Source organism: Tiliqua scincoides, chromosome 3 (genome assembly GCF_035046505.1).
Source record: "Tiliqua scincoides isolate rTilSci1 chromosome 3, rTilSci1.hap2, whole genome shotgun sequence".
NCBI lineage: Eukaryota > Metazoa > Chordata > Lepidosauria > Squamata > Scincidae > Tiliqua > Tiliqua scincoides.
The window spans coordinates 72,001,484-72,025,029 of NC_089823.1; the positions used below are offsets into that span (position 1 = coordinate 72,001,484).

The 23,546-nt window shown below is 43.0% G+C and overlaps 1 protein-coding gene across 4 annotated transcripts in view; it reads left to right on the top strand.

The window, feature by feature from the left end:
• Nucleotides 1–23,546, top strand: part of DMD (dystrophin) — a 1,248,719-nt gene that overhangs the window by 768,664 nt on the left and 456,509 nt on the right. For all 4 annotated transcript variants that reach the window (XM_066619666.1, XM_066619670.1, XM_066619667.1 and 1 more), the window contains 2 exons: nucleotides 1,200–1,364; nucleotides 19,791–19,892. In XM_066619666.1, the coding sequence (XP_066475763.1) occupies nucleotides 1,200–1,364; nucleotides 19,791–19,892 (267 nt within the window). The remainder of the gene's footprint in view (nucleotides 1–1,199; nucleotides 1,365–19,790; nucleotides 19,893–23,546) is intronic.

Genomic DNA, 23,546 nt, shown 5'->3' on the forward strand with positions numbered 1-23,546 from the left:
AAGAAATCAAAGCTTTTTGACATGTTTCTGAACCATCTATCAGACATAGTTTGGATAAACTATTGGTTAAATCTAATTTTTCAAACCAGAAGTTTACTGTCTTGGAGACATTTTAAAAAGCAATATTCATCACTTCAACTTCTGTCAATCAATAAACTACTAGTCTTTTTTACAAGACAAATAAGTGTCTTCACAGCAGTTTTAAAAGACTTGTTAACATAAGCAAGTGATATTTTGAAACACCAACCCTCCCTCAAAACTTAGAGGAGTATTGGGCCAATACTTTAGCACTGGGACCCATCTTAAAAAAAAGTTTCACTTTACCAGCCACTCAAGCCTCTGTGAGTATAATGCTGATTGGGCATCAGTACTCCCACCCCCAAGTAACAGGTTGCATAATCTTTGGTGTACATAGCCTAATCTACCCTGTCAGTTTTGCAACCCAACAAAAATTGGGTCATGACCCACTGGTGGGCCACGGACCCACGGTTTGAGAACCACTAGGTTAACTTAGAACGGTTTGATTGATGGGATTACTGCTGCTGTTTCTGTTGTATCATAGAGATACTAAAGATTAAAGAGTTGCTTTAAAAAATAGAAGAATTTTCAGCTGGAGAAACAATATGTAAGAAAGAAATTAAACACCTGCTTCTTCTCACCAACCTGATTTGGACAGGGCCACTGTGCAGCTGCTATTTTGGGAGGCAAATAAGTCTCTAACTAGACCAGTGATTTTCAGCCTTTTTCATCTCACGGCACACTGACAAAGCACTAAAATGGTCAAGGCACACCACCAGGTTTTTGACAATTGACAAGGCACACCATGCTGCCAGTGGGGGCTTGCATCTCCCTTTGGCCCTATTAATAAATTACCTTCCCCCAAATTCCTATGGCACACCTGTGGACCACTCGCAGCACAGTGATTGAAAATGGCTGAACTACACAATATAATTTTTAATTTCCTGTCTAGTTTGGTCCTAAATCTAATTACAATCATTGGCATTGAGATATATTTAGTTTTCTCTTGATTATACCCATTATTATTCAGTTGTTAAATATTTTGAAATTGCTGTACTCCTGGTTAATATTTATACAGTACTCATAAGTATTTTGTACAGAAGACAATTTGTTTGCATCTTCCTGTTTGTGTGATTGAATTGCTACTGAATTACAGAATGAATTTCTGACATTTTTTTCAGGTATCCAAAGATCTGCCTGAGAAACAGAAAGAAATCGAGCACCTGCTACATAATTTGATCCAGTTTGAACAACAGTTAAGTCAGCTACAACTGTGGCTTTCTCCTATCAAGGATCAATTGGAACTTTACAACAAAGTGGGCCAACCTGGAGCTTTTGACATTAAGGTATTTTTCTAAAAAAGTTACCATTTACCTACTACAGCAGATTATGAGTTTTCCCCATAGCTAAAAGTTATTGCTGTTGGCCCAACCATGACTCTTTCTTCGGCCCTATTTCTCGGTTTTCCCTTTCCCCCTCCCTCTGTATCCAATAGCACATTCATCTCTAGGTCCCCCATTTCTGTTACCCCAGTTTTATCCTGTTTTGCTACTAAGAGATTTTGCTGCAGCCTCAAGCCTCATATACACCTTTTTTTAAGAACATAAGAAGAGCCCTGCTGGATCAGGCCAAAGGCCCATCTAGTCTAGCTTCCTGTATCTCATAGTGGCCCACCAAATACTTCAGGGAGCACACAAGACAAGAGACACAACCTGCGTCCTGATGCCAGAGGCAGCCTACCTCTAGAACAGGGGTGTCCAAAGTTTTTGGCAGGAGGGCCACATCAGCTCTCTGACACTGTGTTGGGGGCCGGGGGAAAAAAAGAATTAATTTACATTTAAAATTTGAATAAATTTACATGAGTTTACATAATTGAATATATTAAAGATGAACTTATATGAATGAATGAAGGTCTTGCAATAGCTCAAGGCCTATAAAAGGCCTTGCACAAAGCAAGGCTGGCCTTTCCTTTGCTGCCGCTGCTGCATCACAGATGTGAAAGAGCAAGCAGTGGAAGGAGCCCTCATCCCACAGCTCACTGAGGGGTCAAACAGTCGCCCTCACGCTGAGAGAAGTTGCGTTGGACCAGTGCGGGCTTCAACAAATCACCAGAAGGCCAGAGGCTCATTGGAGACTGGGGGCTCCCTGAGGGCTGCACTGAGAGGCCTCGAGGGCCACAAGTGGCCCCCGGGCCAGGGTTTGGGCACCCCTGCTCTAGAACCAGGAGCTTGCACATACCTACCGTGACTTGTAACCCATGATGAACTTTTCCTCCTGAAATTTGTCCAACCCCCTCTTAAAGGCATCTAGACAAGACACCATCATTACTTACTGTGGCAATGAATTCCACAGACTAATTACATGCTAGGTAAATAAATTTTTTCTTTTGTCTGTCCTAATTCTCCCAACACTCAACTTTAGTGGATGTCGCCTGGTTCTGGTGTTAGGTGAGAAGGAAAAGAGCATCTCCCTATCCACTCTATCCATCCCCCGCATAATTTTGTATGTCTCAATCATGTCTCCTCTCAGGCACCTTTTTTCTAGGCTGAAGAGCCCCAGACTCTGTAACCTTTCCTCATAAGGAAGGTGCCCCAGCCCTGTAATCATTTTAGTCATTCTCTTTTGCACTTTTTCCATTTCCACTGTGTCCTTTTTGAGATGTGGTGACCAGAACTGGATGCAATATTCCAGGTGTGGCCTGACCATCGATTTGTACAATGGCATTATAATATTAGCCATCTTACTCTCAATACCTTTTCTAATGATCCCAAGTATGTAATTAACCTTCTTCGCTGCTGCCGCACGTTGGGTTGACACTTTCATCCAGTTGTCCACAAACACCCCACGATCTCTCTCCTGATCTCTCAGACAGCTCAGAACCCATGATTAGCTTACATGTAAAGTTTTGATTCTTTGCCCCTTTGTGCATGACTTAACATTTACTTATATCAGTGGTTCTCGAACGTTTCTGGCTCGCACCTCCCCTGATCCTTGTAGCCACTGGCCACGGCTCCCCATTACAACACCTCACCTCAGTTACCCCCAAAATGGGGATGAAGGTGTTATAATTATACACTAGAAACAAGGCTGCCAGCACTCTGAGGCTGCAGTCCTAACCACACTTACCTGAGAGTAAGCCCAATTGAACAAAATAGGACTTACTTCTGAGTAGACCTGATTAGGATTGTGCCCTGAGTTTGTTAGTAGCACACCTGGAGGGTTTTGGAAAGGGAGGGGGAAAGTGATGAATTTGCAGGAGGGGAAGACTTTGTTTTGTGTGGATCTGCTAATTGCAAACTGATGCAAACTGAGACCTAGAGACTGTTTGGCTAGAATCCTAACCCCACTGGAGGCTAGCCATGCCTCACTAGGGAGGTGGGATGCACCACTTGAATACCTCAGACTTATATTGAAACTCATCTGCCATTTTGCTGCCCAGTCTCCCAGTTTGGAGAGATCCTTCTGGAGCTCTTCACAATCTCTTCTGGTCTTCACCACTCAGAAAAGTTTTCTCTCTGCACTCTGTGTTACCACCATTTTCTTTCCATCTTAACCTGTGTTAGCCACTTTTCTCTGTTTGATCATTTTCAATCCTCATATTTCAGCTATTATTTTTCCTTTCCCCATATATCTCTCTCTCCTATGTTACTGCTTTTATAAAGCAACCCATACATATACTCTTCTCTCTGTACCTTCAGTACCTCTCCTTTTCCTTCCTTATCTCTATCACTCCTTGCTGTGTTTGACAGCAACCACATGCACAGCTTTCAGTTTCCACTGAAGGTGTCTCAGGTACAAGTAGGTCATGCAGCCTGACTGGCTATAACAGGCTGAAAAAAGTAACATCATTCCACTGTCCATTTCTGAATCCACGGAAAAGAAGGAGATTTAGGTCACAATCCTAACCCCTTATGTCAGTACTTTCCAGCACTGGCTTAGCGGTGCCAATGGGACGTGTGCTGCATCCTGCAGTTGGGTGTCACTCACGGAGGCCTCCTCAAAGTCAGGGAACGTTTGTCCCAACCTCAGAGCTACCTTGCCCTTATGTCAGTGCTGGAGAGCACTGACATAAGGGGTTAGGATTGTGCCCTTAATGCTATAGGCATTTTCCTATTCATTCTGCTGCTGTTGATGGGTGGGCTTAGGTGCTACAAAGATCATAGATGCTACAAAAAATATGTGGTACAGGATCATGGGTTTTTTTGACATTCCCCCAAGGAGCTACCAATAGATAGTGATGAAAGTGTCTACATTTGGTTCATATGCCTAGTGTTGTGGACCTGCACTAACAGGTATAGAAGACAACATGGGGTTTTGGGGGACATGGAAAGGGCTGGATAGAGAAGCAGAGCCTTGGCTGGGCTCAGCCTCATCCTATGACTTCCAGGCAACTGCTCCCACCTCACTTTCAGCTTCTATTGTTTCAATGACAGCTGATCCTTGAGCTAGGACCTATAGCCAAGGAGCTGGCTAGTAGCTGTTGCAAGGACATTTCCTTTTAGACCCAAATTAGGACCATGTAGTTATTTGATTTTTCTCTGTAAACCGCTTTGTGAAGTTTTAGTTGAAAAGCGGTATATAAATACTGTTAATTAATTAATAATAATAATACTGGGGAAATATGGGCTAGAAACATGAAATAAATGGGAGCAAAGCTAAATTCTGTAGGCCAATTTCAGCCAAATATAAGGCAATTTAAAGTTCTTTCAATTTTTAATCTGAGAGCAAACACCATTCTTATTTTTTTTTCCCCCCATTGAAATCAGTGTGTTTCAAAATATCTAGCACGCAATGGATGGGGCACACAGTGGCAAAAGGAGCTAGGATTAAGCTGCAAATACAACTTCACTTAATTCTTTCTGGAAGAAATTAATTTGAAGCCTGAAGGGAGACTGAATGAAAATCAAACAGACGCACATTTTATACTTGGAAATGTCCTGTTTATCCATATGGTACAAGGAATCATTTTGTCTATAGAAAGTTTTCTTTTTTCCTTCTTGGCAGCTACAAATAAAAATTACTTCTACTGACCTACAAGAGCTCAGTATAAAACAAAAAACATAATTGTATATACTGTAATGTAGCTGCAAATACTGAAAAGTACTTAAATCACCTCTATTCTCTGGTTCCTGTCGTAACAAATATGATTATTTTGTGTTCAGGTGTGGATCTCTGCAGGGTGAGCGTTGGCTCTAGGAAAAAGATAATTGTACAATGTTCATGTGCAGAATTAGCTGTGTGTAGGTTAACTCCTATAGTTCAATGTTTAGAGATATAATCATGGTGGGAAAGGTTGTAGTATTTTTATTCTCAGAGTAAAAAAAAAAAAAAAGAATGACTGCTCCTAACTAGATTGAAGAAAAGAAATACGTTCCATCAGAGATTCAACAGTGATGCAAGTGACCAAGTTGTGCTGTTGCACAATCTCTGCGTAAAATAACAGTTCAATCAATGTATTTGATGTTCATAGTTTCTCTGTGTTATTAGCATCTAAGTCCTAAACCCATTTACTTGGCAGTGAATTTATTTAAATTTAGTGCATTTAATTTGACTGCTATTATACCTCGTGACCAGAGGTTTTCAAACTCTCTCGGAGAGTTTGAACTGCTCTAAGTCCTTGCAGGGGTAGGGGGGAGGCAGTGGGGGTCCCCCAGGATCGCATTGCTCAGGGGGCTGCAGGGACTTGGCTGTACTTGCCAGAGCCTCCTGCAGCCTCCCCGGGGGTGCAGGGAGCTCTGCATGACCTTCTGCAGGGCATAAGCTACAGAAGCTTCAAAAAAGCTTCAAAAACGAAAGTTGAGTGATTGCGCCCTGCCTCCTCCAGCGGATCCTGGGGATCTTGGCGCTGCTTCCTCGCTGCACCAGCCCCTTAAGGGGCAGAGGCCAGGGTCCTCAGGCTGGGGCGTTGCGACGCCCCAGTTTGAAAACCCCTGCTCATCACCATTTATGTGTCACCAAGTGCTGGATACTGTGTCAGTGTATGCCTATCAGAAGTAGTATTATAAGCAAATGGGGTAAAACTAACCTGTCTCAACAGTTTAACCTCAGCTCATGCTCCCTATTAATGAATGAATGGTTAAAAAAAAGTTTTAAAGCAGCAATGCCACACAGAAGGTTTCTTTCCCTTTTCCATTCCACACACAGGAGCCTCCAGTCTGTTCCCCCCCCCACCTGCTTCATTTTCCTCCCCAGCCTTCACTCATACACAGCAAAATATGAAGAAAGAAGGCAGAGAGAAGAGCAAGAGCCACAAAAGGTGGATCTAAAAACCAGGACAGAGAGAGGGGAAGCAGCAGCAGTGTGGGGAGAGGGGGGAGAAGAGAGAAAGGAAAAATTTCTTTCTCCGTGCAGGAGGGGAAGTCGGCTCCCCAGGGAGCCACAACACACAGTTTGGGAAGCACTGGCATATCGAAAAGATCAACATTATAAAGAACCTTTATAGGAGGTTCTAGAAGAGGAGCCAGGATGGTGTAGAAGTTTGGATGTTGAACTTAGGTCTGGAACAGTGGCATTGCTAAGGGGTGCTGGGGGCAGTTGCCCCAGACTCAGTGCCTGGGGGAATGTCAGGGGAGTGCCTCTCTAAGACCTGGGGAGGCAGTCCATGGCCTCCCTTAATCTGCTGGAAGCCTTACAAACAGCCTTCTGGTTTTCACCATAACCGGAAGTGTGTTCGTAAGGGGGAGCAGCAAAAATTTTTTGCCCCAGGTGCCAGATAGCATAACTGTGCCACTGACCTGGAAGATCCAGGTTCAAATTCCTACTCAGCCATAAAGCTTCCTGGGTGGCCTTGGGCCATTTACTATCTCTCAGCACTATCTGTATCAGCACTATCTGTCTCATAGGGTTGTTGTGAGAACAGAAGGGAGAAGAGGAACTGTTGGTACCACTCTGAGGTCCTTGGAGGAAGGGTGGTATAAAAATGTGAACAATAAAATATTGTTTTATTTTATTGATAATAAATTTCAATTATTTTATTGAAAAAATTAAAAATATGGACAGAAAAAAAGTTGAGAGAAAAAAGGAGTGATGAATTCTCAGTACAATGAGATGGGAAAGCAGATAAGCAATATATTTGTGAATTAGGGGAAAAAGAGAAAAATGAGGATATGACAGTTCAATAAGAAAAGTATTAGCATAATCAAGATGAGAAATGATCAACATTTGAATGAAAGTCTTAACTGCATCAAAAGAAAGAACTAGGTGATTTTTTTTTACAGTGTTACTCAAAAAAATAATAGCGGGTCTTTGTTATCAATGTGTAGAGAAAAATGAAAGTCTTAACTGCATCAAAAGAAAGAACTAGGTGACTTTTTTTACAGTGTTACTCAAAAAAATAATAGCAGGTCTTTGTTATCAATGTGTAGCGAAAAAGATCAATTAAAAGCAAACAACAGAACAATATTGCAAACAATAGAAAAATAATAATATTGCAAACAGTAGAAGAAGAAAAAATGAAGTATTCTGAACAGTGTAAATGGAAGACCAATCCCCCTTCCTAGGAAATGTGGTTAATTCAATTTTGTCCATGTTCAACCTTGTGTTGTGTGGCACCCTAATGAGATTGCTGCGAGCTAACCTGTTACATTAACAGTAGTGGAAGAAAAATAATACTTGAGCAGAAAAATAACGTAAGAACATAAGAACAGCCCCACTGGATCAGGCCATAGGCCCATCTAGTCCAGCTTCCTGTATCTCACAGCGGCCCACCAAATGCCCCAGGGAGCACACCAGATAACAAGAGACTTCATTCTGGTGCCCTCCCTTGCATCTGGCCTTCTGACATAGCCCATTTCTAAAATCAGGAGGTTGCACGTACACATCATGGCTTGTACCCCGTAATGGATTTTTCCTCCAGAAACTTGTCAAATCCCCTTTTAAATGCGTCCAGGCCAGATGCCGTCACCACATCCTGTGGCAAGGAGTTCCACAGACCAACTACACGCTTAGTAAAGAAATATTTTCTCTTGTCTGTTCTAACTCTCCCAACACTCAATTTTAGTCAATTTTAATTTTATCATCAGCATATATATGGTAATTCAAACCAAAGTAGTCAATCATCTGGCCAAGCAAAGATTACACCAGGGAAACTGTAAATGCCTAAGGCTGAGTTCTGTAGAACACAAACAGACAATGCACACTGAGAAGAGAGAAACCATTAATAGAAACTCCCAAAGAACAGTTGGATAGCTAGGGAAAAACCAAGACAGAACTAAATTCTGCAACCCACAATCTTGTAAAGAGCAAAGTACAGGTGATTTTCGCTTAGCGACGTTCCAGCCAGCTACAGCCCACATGTGTGAGTACCGCCACTGGTCCCTGTACACCCCCCCAGCCTCTGAAGCATGGTTCCCCTCACCTCTGGAGGCTTTTTGGCCATTTCAACCAAAAACACTTGACTTCTGGTTTCCTGGGAAACCAGAAGTTGTGTGTTTTTGCCCGAAACGGGTATTATGAGCCTTGTAGAGGCACCACGCATAGAGGCTCAGAAAAGCCTCCAGAAGTGAAGATAGCACAGCTCCCCTCGCCTTCAGAGGCTTTGCATAACATCAAGTCTTGCTGGGCGATGGGTGCCAGCCTGCATCCCTGTTGCTAAGCAACGCACAACTGTATTTTTTTTTTACATAGTGTGTAATGAATCTGTGAAACTCGTTGCCATAGAGAGTTGTAATGATACCTGGCCTTTAAAAGAGATTAGACAGATTTATGGAGGAAAAGGTCTGTCAGAAGTTACAAGTCATGATGACTGTATGCAACCTCTCGATTTTAGAGGTAGTCTATCATTGAATGCCATATTCAAAAGAGTGGAAACAGGACACTAGTATCTTGTCTTCTTGGGTGCTCCCTCAGGCATCTGGAGGGCCACTGTGAGATACAGTAAGCTGGACTAGATGAGCCCTTGGCAACAGACTCTGAATAGCTATTGCCCCAGATTGGATCATGCAGGAGAGTGAGAGGGAGGTGGGGGCAGTGGAACAGGGTGGGGGGGGTGGAACAGGGCAGCAACAGGAGGACGGTGTATTCGGACCAGCTAGGGGGCAGGTTCAGTCGTAGTGACATTCACCAAATCCATGCCCCCTTTCTTGATTTGATCTGCCTTCACAGGTCCATGCAGTTTTGTGTCACTGATTTCAGGGCAGGAGAAAAATGTTACCTTGCCCTGAGGAAGACTCTGGAGGCCAAAACTTTCCACATTGGTGCCACTGCATTGCTGTGTGATTGGGGTGTAAGTCATTGAATAACTCAAGTGATCCAGCGATTGATCTGAAAGCATCTGAGGCTGCAACTTTGCTGAAGCCAAGCAGGTGTAGATTTGATCAGTCTCTTGGATGGAGACTATTAGGAACAGCAGAACATACTTTAAAAAAATATATTGGAAAATTTGTTTCTTTTTAACTTGAGCTTTTCCTTGCTTTTTTTTTAATTGCCAGCACTCCATTTGATTTCAAAAGAAAGCTAACATCTTGCTCTTTCATCAGAGTCCCCAAAGCATTACTTAGGATATGTTAATAAGAAGTCAGTTTGCAAGGCAATGTAATTTATGAATAGTGTACTGCAGTTTAACCAGTTTATATTTTTCCTCTGTGGGAGCTTTTAACAAAATCAGTAGACAGAAATTGACATCCTATATCTTTTGGGGGAGGGGGTCTTATAAATGTCCTTTCAGAAAGACTTTTAAAGAATCTGATAAAGTAGAATGATGGTATTGCAAGGGATGGCACCAGGATGCAAGTCTCTTGTTGTCTAGTGTGCTCCCTGAGGTATCTGGTAGACCACTGTGAGATACAGGATGCTGGACTAGATGGGCATTTGGCCTGATCCAGCAGGGCTGCTCTTATGTTCTTATATGTATTTGAGAGAGTGTGCAGTATGGACATATCAAAATAAGGTACAATGCAGATATATTTAAGTGCCATCTTCAACTTTTATGAGTTACACTACTTGGTACATGTGCATGATCAGAAATAATTATGATTTTAAAGGTAATCTAAACCATTTTTGTAGGAAGGGAACATGAAAGTATAATCAATTCCATCTAGGTTTTAAACTTTCCAAAAATGCAAAAGCCCTAGATCAGTGGTGCTCACACTTTTTTGGCTTGAGAGCTACTTTGAAACCCAGCAAGGCCCAGAGTTTTTTTACAATGTTCGTGCCATCATATCATATAACATTTATGTGTACAATGTATGTTGGTGTACCTTGCATAACCACATGAGCCAATATTGCACAATACACCATCAGCTTCCAAAGTCAACCTGCACTCCTTCTACAACCCACAAACCCTTCCTGCCTCAGGTGCTCTTATATCCCTGAGGGCCCTATTGCCTTCAAGTGGCTGCAGCTGTGCAGCACACTCTGCTGGATGCCCAGGCCTGACCCTTAAAGGGGCCACTGCTGACACCACATCTACCTCCCACCAGATCTTCCTCCATTCCAATACAAGTGGGGGGGTGGGCAGATCTCCATACCTACCAGTGCAAAAACAGGGGAAAGGTGTGGGGGAGGGAAGATCTCTATATAGACATCACAGTAAGACCAGTGCAAAACCCCTTGCACACAGAACCAACAGATGGAAGTTGGGGGGGGCAGATCTCCATACATACTAGTGCAAAAACAGGGGAAAGGTAAGTCAGCCCCAGTAGAGTCAAGGGGGCTTCATCCCAGGGATGCATGGACAGGAGAGCAGCTGCTCTGCCTGTCTACTCAGGAGTCAGCCTCAGCAGAGTCAAGGGGGCTTCATCCCAGGGATGCATGGAGAGGAGAGCGGCTGCTCTGCCTGTCTACTCAGGAGTCAGCCCCAGTAGTGCAGCCCAAGAGCAGCCCCCAATGCGGCTCTGGCTCTAATAAGGTGCCCTCCCCCCTTCTCAGACCAGCCTCGCCTCTGCTCTCTGCCTCCACAAAAGGGGGCCAGGCAGAGGGCAGTCCTGCCGCAGAACGCCCCCACATTACAAGAGCAGCCCCCGACGCAGGGACTGCGGCTGAGGCTCTAACAAGGCGCCCCCGGGGAGGGCTGTGCAGAGGCCACGGCCGCTCACCTCGCTCCTCGCCTCAGCAGCGCTGCCTCTCCCGCGCCAGTTTGGAGAGACAGGGCTCTGCGATCGACTCATTTTGCCTCAAGATCGACTGGTAGATCGCGATCGACGTACTGAGCACCCCTGCCCTAGATGTTTCATGAGGCCATATTGCAAAGTCATAGATCTTGAGGTGAGACCAGTTCTTTTAGTATTTCTTAAATAAGATTTATTTATTCATTTTTTTATAAAATTAGTTATAATACCATTTGCATACCTCCTTTCTACTCCAGTGTACTCAAGACCATGTACACACTTTAGTTCATTACAGTAATTATAAGAACTATCAAGATAATTATCCAGAATTATCAAGAGAGCTTAGCAGAGCCAAAAATTTCAACTGCAAAATCAAGAAACTAGAAACAAGTCAGAATCAAACCACAGACATAACAGTGTGATCTTCACAGTTCCCCTAAAAATGGAGGATGAAGGACATACTTAAAAGTCTCAGCGCCCAGGGCAGTGACATCATGATATCATTTCCAGGGTCTCCCTTAAAGGAGGAGCCTCCACAGGAGAAAGAACAGGGGTGCAAAGCTGCCAGTGCCGCCTCCTCCTGTGACCTCTGTATGCCGCCTGCAGTTCTTCAGGAGGAGGGCGTGCTCACCACAGGGGCTTCACCCCCCCATTTTTTCTCCTATGGTGGCTACTTCTTGAAGATGTGCCACTTGAAGGGGGCACCCCTGAGCAGAAGGAACAGGGACACAAAGCCACAACAGTGAGTGCTGCCTCCAGAAGAACTGTAAGTGTTACAAGGCAGTCATGGTGTAGCATCTGGGGTAGGTGCCTTTTAGACTCCGCTCTTGTTACACTCTGGTGAAGGGATTCAGGCAGTTCTCTCAATGGAGGTGGAAGGAAATCATTTCACTGATTTGGAATATCATTTGAGTCAGTATTTAATAAGATATTATTCTATACTATTAATAGAAGTTAAGCATTTATGGGAAAAGTGAATCATATCATTATTCAGAATATATGAGTTCAGTTTCTTCAGTGTGAACATTTGTCTGCCCTCAGGATCAAGGAAATGTATCTGTTCATACTGAATACCTACAAATTTATGACAGCTATACCTAAAGTTTCTAGAGTTCTGTGGACTCTGGGATTTTGCACACCCATCCTCCCAGTTTCACAGAGCCTTTGGGGCTGGGCATGTCCCTTCCAATTGCACATCAATGAGGTTGTCACGCTGCACTGGAGTCAAGAGAGATGCTGGCAGCCCGTCAGCTGACAGGGATCAAGAGAAGGTGAAGCAGGAGGAGAGGCAGGGTCATTTAAACAGGATGGAAAGGTGATGTGGTGGGTTTGGAGAAGGGAAAGATGGGAGAAGAAGGAGGATGGAAAAGGAGGACAACAGAAAAGTTGAAAGGGAGAAGGTTTGGGCAACAGTGACAGGGAGAAGGTAGGAAAGAGAAGCTCCAAATGAATGAAGGAATGAAAGGAAAGACAAGGGGGGGGAGACAGGCAAAGAAATGGGGGAAGGAATAGAAGGATGGACCCTACCCAGCATGGGCAAAAACTAGGCTAATACAACTCTCCCCCCTCAGTGGGGGGCCTCCTAGACTGCCCCCCCACCATAGGTTTGAGCGGTTGCCATTTTGGTGCCACTGCATCAACAAGGGGATAGTAGATAACATTGGAGTGTTTGTCACACTTAGGACCTAATTCCGTCCAACTTTCCAGCAACTGCATTGCAGCCCTGAGAAGGAAACACATTCCTTTGAGGAGACCTCCATGACTGCCTGTCACCATGGCCCAGCCCCAGGGGTGTGTGCCTCCTCGGGAGCAGGGGTCTCCTCAGGAGCAAGCAACAAGTCTGTCCTGGACCCGGCCTCCCTGAGAGTTGGGCCCAAAATCAAGCTGATCACATGGCTGGAAGGAGTGTGGTTGGCTGGGGCAGCTGCTAGGCTTATAAGGAGTCCAACAGCCAGAGGAAGAGGTCGCTCCATTCCTTGTGTCTGTAGCAGAGAGAGAGGAACTATACAAGGTGGATACCTCACCCTTCCCTCGCCTGTCCTCAACGCTGGAAGGGGTCTTTGAGGCCCCGGCCCCAGTCATCGAATCTGGGACCCCCTGGGGACAGAACCCTCTGGGGTTCACAACAGACTGGAGCCTGGCTGATAGGGGAAGGAGCCTCATCTATCCGAGGCCAAATCAAGAACTACCTTGGACCCCTGTTGAATTGACTGGCCCCAGCCTAGGCCGCAAGACATTGGACTCTTTGCGATGGGTAGGAGGAACCAGGTGGGAGCAACTCTCCTGTGAGGAGGAACAGGAGATGCTCATGTTAGGGGCACCCTGTGAAGTAACAGGGAGCCCATGAATGTAAAGGCCTTTGCTCGAGTAAACCGTTTCTGCAAAGCTGTTCATACGCAGTCTCTTCTGTGGCCCCCTCCAGCGACCCAAACCATCTGATGCCAGGGTAAGTACCCTCCGAGCAGCATCCCAACAGGGGAGGCCCTGTGTGGAAACAGACATCACACTGCCCCACCTCCTCAAGATGCAGCACATGCCTCATTGGTACAGCAGCATCAGTGCTCAAATGTTGGATAGGATCAGGTCCTTAGTGCTCTGCTGAATGTTCCTGGGGTTAAATTTCAGGTTCCAACTTGGTGAAGAGTCCCTGTCCCCCCGCCAAAAAAGAAGCCACCATTCTCTAAAGAAATGCAATTTATATATTTAAAATATTTATTTCCTGCCTTTTCTCCTGTTAGTAGGATACTCCATACAATTTAGAACAGTGGTTCCTCAACATTTCCCGCCACAACCCACTTTGTCCTCTATGCTCACCAATGAAGTTTCCTGGGTGACCTTGGGTCAATCGTTATTTCTCAGCCTAACTAACCTCACAAAATTGTTATGAAGACAAAAGGAGCGACAGAACCATGTATACCACCCTGAATGGTTGGCAACCTTCAGTCTCGAAAGACTATGGTATAAGCCTACAGCACCCGGTATTCCCAGGCGGTCTCCCATCCAAGTACTAACCAGGCCTGACCCTGCTTAGCTTCCGAGATCAGACAAGATCGGGAGATAGTGTTCAGAGTGCTATCCTGAACCCTGAACCACCCTGAACTTCTTGAAGAAAGGGTGATATAACTGTGAAAGAGATGTGTAGAACAAGTGGTTCTTGAGTTTGAAGATAATTCAAGGATACCAGGGATTACAAAAAGCTAAGCAGTCGTAAATTTAACAATGGACAACTAGCTTTCTAGCAAAGTGTGATTAAGATTGCTACTTTTTAACATCTTGCTCTTAAATTGATCTTAAATTACATGAAGTAACAGAACCCAGGATGCACATTAAAGCCATCTGTTTATATTAATGTTACACTGCCTCCTATTAGACTTGGACATGCATTGTTGGAAAGAAATGTTCTGAAAACTTGCAGGAGAAAAAAAAAGTTGAACACATTTTAGCATTCGTGAAATGCTTTTGTTTAAGAAGACATTTTATGTGGCATTGCCAAATGTTTTGAAAACTTGCAGCACATCAGACAAACGAAGATCAGAATAACATTAACAGCAAGGCTGTCAATGAACCTTTGAATGTCACCCAGCAGTAAAAATCTTTTTTTTTCCTTTGAAATAACTGAAAACCAAAGGAATTTTTAAGGGCACAATGAGGAATTATGCACAGTGCACAGTATATGCACAGTGATATATATATATATATATATATATATATATATATATATATATATATATATATATATATATATATATCACCACAGTATATGCAATACTGAATCAAACTATATATCACATCACAGTATATGCACAGTGCAATACTGAATCAAAATGTCAGTATTGGATCCAAGTTTATATCAAGATAATTGATTCTGAAATATGACCTCTTGGGAACTTCATTCATGCACTCAATAAACTTTTCCAACAAATAATAATAAAAAGTTAAATAAAAGCTGAAATTATATCTGAAATTCACTGTGACAGCCCAATGCTAACTGGAAATTGCATGGCCTCCTCTGTATCCAGCACTCATTAGGAACAAGCTGGATGTCTCCATAAGGTAAGGGGATATTTTCCTCCTTATCCCTAGTAATGCCCCAGTCTGTCTGTCCAATGGGGCTACTTGAATATTTAGCTGGCGCAAGTCTGAGGAGCCTCGTGTAGGGCATTCAGGCACAGGAGGATATGATATCGAAGAGCCCTGCTCTGCTGATCACGCCTTCCTCCTGGCTCTGATCCCCCCTAGTCCACCCTCCCCCACCCAGAAACACTCCCCATTTCAAGATTTTGTTGTTCTTCCAGCCGTCATACCTTCCAGGCATTCAGTGCACTTTTGCCTCCTCGGTGATTTTAATGACAAGGTGGAAACTGAGGAACCATATTTTTCGGGTGGGATGAGATACAGGGGAAAGGAGAGTAGCTTACAAAATAATGTTCTCTTGGGAAAATATATAGTCTGACAGTAATTGTGACTTCCTCAGGAGTAGATCAACTTTTGGGTAAAAGTGCCCAAACTGGTAGTTATTGCATATGGCTCTCCTATAGATTATAGCCCCCAATATCCGCAGTTTCACTTATTTGTAGATAAGCTCCTCTCCCTTTACTCCCAGAAGGTTGTCTGAGCCCAGCAGGGGCTATACATGTCCATCCGCAACCTCTTCTGGACTCAGACTGACCTTTAGAGTGACCTTCAAAAAAACTGGAAATGACTTTTTAATGCGTTATAAGGCATTAAGAGATTCAAGGAAGCCCCCAGAAAACCCTCAGCAGTCTCTGCTGGGATCAGACAACCCCCTGGGCGGTGGTGGGGACGGCATTCGCCCGTATCTGCAGTTTCCCTTAACCGCAGGGTGTTCTGAAACAGAATCCCCATGGATATGAGAGCACATCTGTATTCTTTACTATTTGTGGGTACAGAAATCTGACATATTTGTGATCTAGCTTCCATTAGGCCACTTGTATGGTCAGGCATCAGACAGGGACACGGGGACACACAATAGAAAATGTCATTATTTTCTAACTTTTTATTTGCAGGAAGTCTGTTTACAGCATGAGTTGACTGCATAGGGAAGTAGAACAAAAGCAAAGTAAGATTTAAGCAAGGACAGGAAATGCATAATCTCTCTTACGGCCTAATCTTATGGGTCTGTTGCCATTGCATGCAGTTGTGCCAAAACAGGCTGTGCTACATGCTGTGGTGGGGTGATCAGGAGGCTTAGAAGTGGGAATTATTTTCCCTTACCCCTCTGTAAGCCTTTTGATTGCCAGTGGGTCTTCTTGAACCTGTGCCAGATCTTTAGCGGGTACAAGTCCAAGGAGACAAAGAGGGCATGTCAGGGGGCATGGAAATGGATAGCATCCCACATAAGTAGCCTGTGCTCCCACCTCCCGAAGCATCTCCCAACCCCCCATTCCACTCTGTCCTGCCCTGACCACTGACTCACCACTGTTAGTGGGTGCTTCTCTGTCTGTCATCCCGTTCTGGGCCTCCACAGCTTCTCTGGCAGTGGTCTGGAAGTGCACAGCTATGCATACTTCCACATTGCCTTTTATGATAACTGAAGAGCACATTCTGCTGCTGGAGCACTAGTTCTGTTGGTAGAGCCCACCAATAGGATTGGGCTGTTTAAGATTCATATATAAGTGAAGGATAAAATAACTCAGTGTGTGAAAATTACTGACATTTTTGAAATATTGCTTTTATTTTTTTATTGTATTTGAAAGCTGCTTTGAATGTTCAGGAGGGAAATAAAGCAGGATATGAAAGAATGAACAGGCTTTAGGCATGCTTTGTGTATGGATTCATGTCCTGAAAAGGGGTGAAAAGCTTATGGCTTTGTTAGAATACTTGAAATTACCTGGCCCTACAAATGTTAGGAAGCTTTCTAGATATCTATTGAAGCCTCATCTCCTCCCCTTCACAAGCTCTTTCAGGGGACTGAATGGTAACAAAGGGAGCAATAGTGTCCTGCGGCCTTGACTCCATTATCTTTGCTCCCAGCTCATGTGAATGTGACACTAGATTTCTGCTCTTATTCAGTGAATGACATTCACTGAATTCAGTGAAAGACTTTGGGACATCAAGGATAGTTTTACTGTTCTCTTTGGACACACGTAGCATTTTTGAGAAATGGAAAATGTCAGGCAAACATCAAGGACAACTGTTATTGACAACAGGATGAAGTAGTACCTTGCAAAGATTTAGAATGAAATTGAACTGGGCACATAAAAAGCAGAATGTGTTTTCAGATCTCCATCAGTGAAATGATTTTGTTGAATTCTGAGACAGTGAACACCTTGCTGTACAATTTTATCTACTGTCAAACTTCTACTGTACAGTTTTTGCTGCTGTCAAAACTGTACAGTACAGTCATCATTTGACTGAGACCAGGTAAAAAATAAAAATGGAGAGTCACTGGATAACTGGTGGCAAAACCAAAAGGAAGCATTTTGATTTTAAAAAAAATTGCCAAGTTCTAATCAATCTACAGAAGTAAAAAGATCAAATAATTGTCATGTTTAGTTTTTGAAAAATTCACCAACAAGCTCCATCTTAACAAAGGCTATGATTGTCATGCCTTTTTCCTTTGCTGTTTGACTCCTAATTGAAAATTCCTGTATGCCTTCACTCATAAGCAGAGGCAGGTTTTTCAGTGATAATGAAATAACACGTAACACCGCTTTTTGCACTTCTCATTTTTGTGAAAACACACACACAGAAATCCAAAATTTATGAAAAAATGAAACCATTCTCTAATACTTCTACATATTTCCCCTGCTAACTGGGTAAGAGGCACTTTTTCAGGTGGGTGCTCCTCTTTTTAGCAGGGGGAGAGTAACTGGGCCACCTCAGTGTCTTTTCTAGTGGCTGTCTGCTGGTGTTCTTTTGCATCCTTTTAGATTGTGAGCCCTTTTGGGACAGGGAGCCATTAGTTATTTGATTTTCTCTGTATACAGCTTTGTGAACTTTTTGTTGAAAAGCGGTATTTAAATAGTTAATAATAATAATAATATTCTTTAACTCCTCTGTATGCAAGTGGCTGCCTCTGCTGACACTATACCACCTGTATCACCTACCTGGTACACTTTTAAAGTGATTGTAATTATAATTTATAGAAATGTACCCTTGGAATAAAAACTTATAACGCTGATTTCTGCACTTCTAACTTTGGAAAACACCAAAATCCATGAAGAAATAAAACTGTTTTTGTCAATCTCTACGCATAAGTAAATCCCCTTAACATGAATGCCACTTACATCGCTCAGGTGACAGCGTGTTGAAAAAGAGACCTGAGGATTAAAGGTTAATACTTGCTATATAAGACTGAGGATGTTATACACCTAAAACTGGCCTTTCATGACCTCATTATATTTTTAAAATGTTGTCTTTTCAGAATCGATCAGCAGCTTATTTACTAGTACATTGTTGGATTTATAACAGAATAACCAAAAAGATTGGGGGGGAGGTTCCAATGCATCCTGTGGGAGAATTTCAGCTGCTGGATGTCTCCTCAGGGTAAGGGGGCATTAATCCTTTCAACTGAGACCAGTGCCAGTGATATGATGGGCACAATTCCATATTGATCCATGCAGGCAGATCAGACCGAGGAAGGATGTTAGGATACGGCACATGCCAGTGCTGCCACTTCCGACCGCTCCCTGGCCCACTGCACCCACTCCTCCTCATCACCTGCTCATTTTACCACCTCCCTGTTATTATCCCCTCGCCGGACTTACCCAATCTGGTGGGTCTTGAAATGGCCACCAGCACGTATGGGAAGGCTCCAACCTTACTGCTTGTGTGCTGGCCATGAATGCTGTCGCATAGCACTTTACAATGCTTATGTGACTGTGCACATGGGGTTGGGCTGTTAATATGTAGCCCATATAGCCAGTATTTCTCAGTGTCTTCTACTGACTTCATTGAACAGTAGTTTTGTGTTTGTGCTGTATGAAAGTCTTTATAGTGGTATAACTGATTGGGATGTGACATTCCATCCCAGACTTTGACCTGTTAACTGCCCTTACAATTGTTGTGGCAGAACTCTGCAGTTCTGGCTCTGAGTTTTGAGGTCATTTCCAGGGTCATACACAGTGAGGGTGTCCTGAGAACGTTGTGTTGCTTCTTTTTCCTAATGCTAAGAAGTTAGTTTTCCTCCCCTGATGCTGACAAGTAACAAATGTAAATCCAATTAGCATAATACTAAATTGGTCATGAATCTCAAAGCCTCTTTGGCTATGGATGTCCCACTGGGAAGCAATATATTCTGTCTTAGTCCTAGCAACATTCCCCATTTTCAACAAAATCAGCTACTGTGTGTGGAGTGGTTACTTTTAAAATATTTGTTCTCTTCTGGATTTTGACTATGCTCTGCAACATAGGCTCACTGAGACCTTCATGGATGACTGGCTGTTGTTGGCAACCTTCAGTCTCGAGAGACTATGGTATCGCGCTCTGAAAGGTGGTTTTGGAAGATTGTCTAGTGTGGCTGAAAAGGCCAATTCGGGAGTGACTGGCTATATCACTATTTATTTTACTAGTTTTATTCCATTCTACGTTATTTCATTTTTCTAATAATCTTTTCCCCTCGTTGTTTTCCCAAACTATCCCCATTACTACCTCAAAGAAGAAATTAATCTACAGGGTGTATACAGCTTCCCAGGGAGCCTTAAGACTTAAAAGTTTTTATTGCTCATAGCAGACCTAACTATGCAATGTATTTTTATTTTTCAGGAAATTGAAGCAGCCGTGAAAGCTAAGCAGCCGGATGTGGAAGGGACTTTGTCTAAAGGGCGTCATTTATACAAGGAAAAACCAGCCACTCAACCAGTAACGGTAATGAAGCAACTTTAGTAATATCCATTACTACATAATGTGTTATACTCCCCCTGTTGTACACTTGTCCTTGATGTGAGCCGTCTGAAATTTGTGAAGGAACTTGAAGTCTTTCTGAGATACTACAGGGATTTAAATGTTATGCTTTCAGCTGGAACTCTTTATTCAGAGCTGGGAAGTGAGCATTTATCTGACTTTGGTATTCTTCCATCAGATCAAAGAGTAGTTCTGTTCAAAATGTGAACCACATTTCTATCATCTGACCACAGAAGCTGGGAAATATTAAATTCATATCGCTCAGCTAGGCCACATCCCTCTATTCCTACCTTGTCCACCATCTTCACTCTTGCATTTGTTCTCCATTTATTCATCTAGGCAAGTGCTGGTGAACCTTTTGGGCTTGGTATGTCAAAAATTCAGAAAATGCCTAATTTGACTCTGCTGGCATGTGTGCCCCCCCCCCGAACAAAAGATAGAATTATTTACGTATTCAGTTATTTAATTTTTAAATGCAGTCTAATCATGTTTGGTGCTATGTATTTTATAAACGTTGAATAATGACAAAAATGAAATACGAGTAAAACAAACTCAGTTGTTGGGAGTTGGTAAACACTGGCGAGCCATCAAGTTTGGTTCCCAAACTTACCTGGATCATGATGCCTCCGCAGCCTCTTCTTTCAGTTCAGCTGGGTGTTGCCATCTCAGATCTCACAAGATCCAAGATGGTGGCACCCAAATGTCATAAGATTTCATGAGATCCAAGGTGGCAGTGCCCAGATCTCACAAAATTTGGGTGCCTCCATCTTGGATCTCATTGTCTTGGATCTCCATCTTGGATCTCACTTGGGGCAACAGGTAAGAAGGTCCACAGGGACATCTTGCTGTGCCCCTGTGCGTGAGCCATGATGCCCTAAGGCAGTAGTTCCCAACCTGGGGTATGTGTACCCCCAGGGTACTTGCCAGGCTCTTTAGGGGCACTTGAAAAAGAATGGAATAATGGCGGGAAAAGGCAGGTCTGTATTAGAATGCCTTGCAAGGCTAATATGAGGGATACCATTTATGGAAATGGGTTACTAAGGGATATGCAAGTGAAAAAAATGTTGGGAACCACTGCCCCTAAGGGGTCGTGACACACATTTTGGGAACCCCTGCCTTAATGGCCTACAAGGTGGCTCACATTTGGTAATGTGATACACACTTTTTCTTGTCTCTACCTCCCCACTGGGGCTGGCTCAAGACCTCCTGATGCCTGAGTCTTCGTGTCAGATGCTGCCCCCCTTACCCAATGATATGCCATCCTCTGCTGCTCCCACTCTCCAGTATTCTAGCTCAGCATTTACCTCCCATTCACGTTTCCCCTTCCTTTCTGGCCCCCTTCCTTTTCTAATCCAGGAAGTGGAAATTGGGAGGTAGAGATGGGTGCCCCCCACCAATCTGCTGCCTCATGTGACCACACAGTTGACCTCCAGAAAGATGAGGGATCCCAGTGATGAAGAGGGACACACTCAGCTTTTAAAGGCACAACTTTTAAAAACTTGCTAGTCAGCAACTGTAATCATAAGTTACATTGAAAGGAGTCTTTTCTCCTCTCCTGCATACATTATTGAATATCACAGGCCTTTATGTGCTGAATTTAATCATGCTCCTAGGTATGTTGTGGGGTGCAACACGGAATATTATCACATGAATCACATCAAAAGATTATGGTCCAATCTACGCCCTACGCTTTACTGCACATTTGCAAGAGTCTGCTGCAGTGGAGCACATGCTCTGCTGGTGCAGAAGGAGGATGGGACTGGGCCAGTCGTTTGGAGTCAGCATCATGGTATTTTCTTGGGAATGCATTATATAAGTTTCTTAGGAAGTATTGCATAGTGCTGAATAATTTCATTCTTTAGGCAATAGTTTATGAGCAGTGGTTTCCAAACGTTTCCAGGCCCTAGAGGTTGCTGCCCGATTTATAAATGCCAAGGGGTGTGGCTATAATTGTGGTTGGGCAGCAGTAGCAGCTTGTTTAATCCTTGATGCACATAACCTAATCTGTCCTATAAGTTTAGTGACCCCACAAAAATTGGGTCATGACCCACTAGTGGGTCCTAGACCCACTGTTTTGGAACAGCAGCTTTATGAGCATCCCATGTAATGTGTCCAAGTAAAATATCTTAAGTGAACATCAAGTTGTGAAGTATTGGAAACTTCATTTTCTACTGTCTTGTACTTTTTTTTAATTACACACTGCTGTTTGTTTAATTAACCACACTGTGAATCTAATTTTTGCTTCAGTGATGGTTGACAGATAGCAACAGCACTGCACACCTCTGAAGTCATTGATGTAGAATTACTTTCTTGATGCTTGATATTCACACATTCAGATTGCTTTGGGGCCTTCACAGATTGATATTGTGTTGCTTACTCAGTAGTTGCTCTTCATGTGTAAATTCCTTTATCCTGATGTAGTTGAAAGTCTGAGAACTATTTTAGTTGCAAAGGTCCATAAGAGATGTTCACAATATTGCAAAGAGTGTTTGAATGTCATTTTTTTTCTTCTAAATATGTCACATGTGATAACCAATGTACCTGAATCTAAAAGTCTCAAGATGGGCTGAACAAAGGAGGGTTTTTTGGGGGGGTGAAAACTTTAAGTAGTGTCCTGCCTTTCGGTGATCTTGCAGATTTGAGAATTGTCAAAATGTTCTTCTGTTCAAAGGCCATGTGACCCAAGAAGCATTGACCTAATTTTCAATTAGCTTGGTGCCAGCATCACATAACCTATCATAAGATAATGGCTGGATGTTTGGTGGCTATGTGTAAGAATTTGAAAGACCCTGCAGATCTCCTTTTCATGTTGCACAAAACGCTGGATACAGTTCTACCTAGCAGAAATTGACTGAAGGGTCAGATTTGTAGTTCTAAGCCTATAATTCTTTTTGGGTATCATGTCTTCCTGCCTTTGTTCATGAAGCAAAGATGTTTCGATCTTGTGAGAGCAAATGGAATGGAGGACACTCACAATCTTCCCACTATCATTTCTTAATTTTATAGCTAGTTTTTGGGAGTATTTTTAATTGGAAACACCATTATTTCTAGAATCCATAAAGCCATTACCAAGATGTTCCCCCTCTCTCCAGGTTCCTGAAATGTCAGGCAGTATTTAAAAGATTATAAGTTTTGAACACTAGCTGTTGACAGGTTCACTTTGGAAATAATAATTTGCTTGATAACAGTGTCTGTGGGAATATTATTTTTTCCTTTCCTGCCTCTGAAGTAATGGTGCTTATTATAGGTATTGAATTTAAGAAATATACAATATGGCTGTGACCTTTGATACATTTTTTCAGTGCATTTTGTCCCATTAAATTCAATACGATTTCTGCCTTTGCAGTCCTTGGAGGCTGTATCTGCTTCCCTTGAATATCTTGGCTGCATGAACTGATGCTAAGGCCAAGCAGAATTGTATCTTGTGTTTTTTGGAAGCTGTTTGAATAATACTTGGATTTTTCTCTTTACTCACACACTTCCTTGCACAAATCAGCTAGTGCCCAGTTGGTGTGTATTTTGAATTTTCCAGTGGACTGTTTCGTTAACTACATTCTGCTTTAGCAGAATGACATATGAATATGTCATGAACAGAATGAGCATGTCATGTCATGAGCA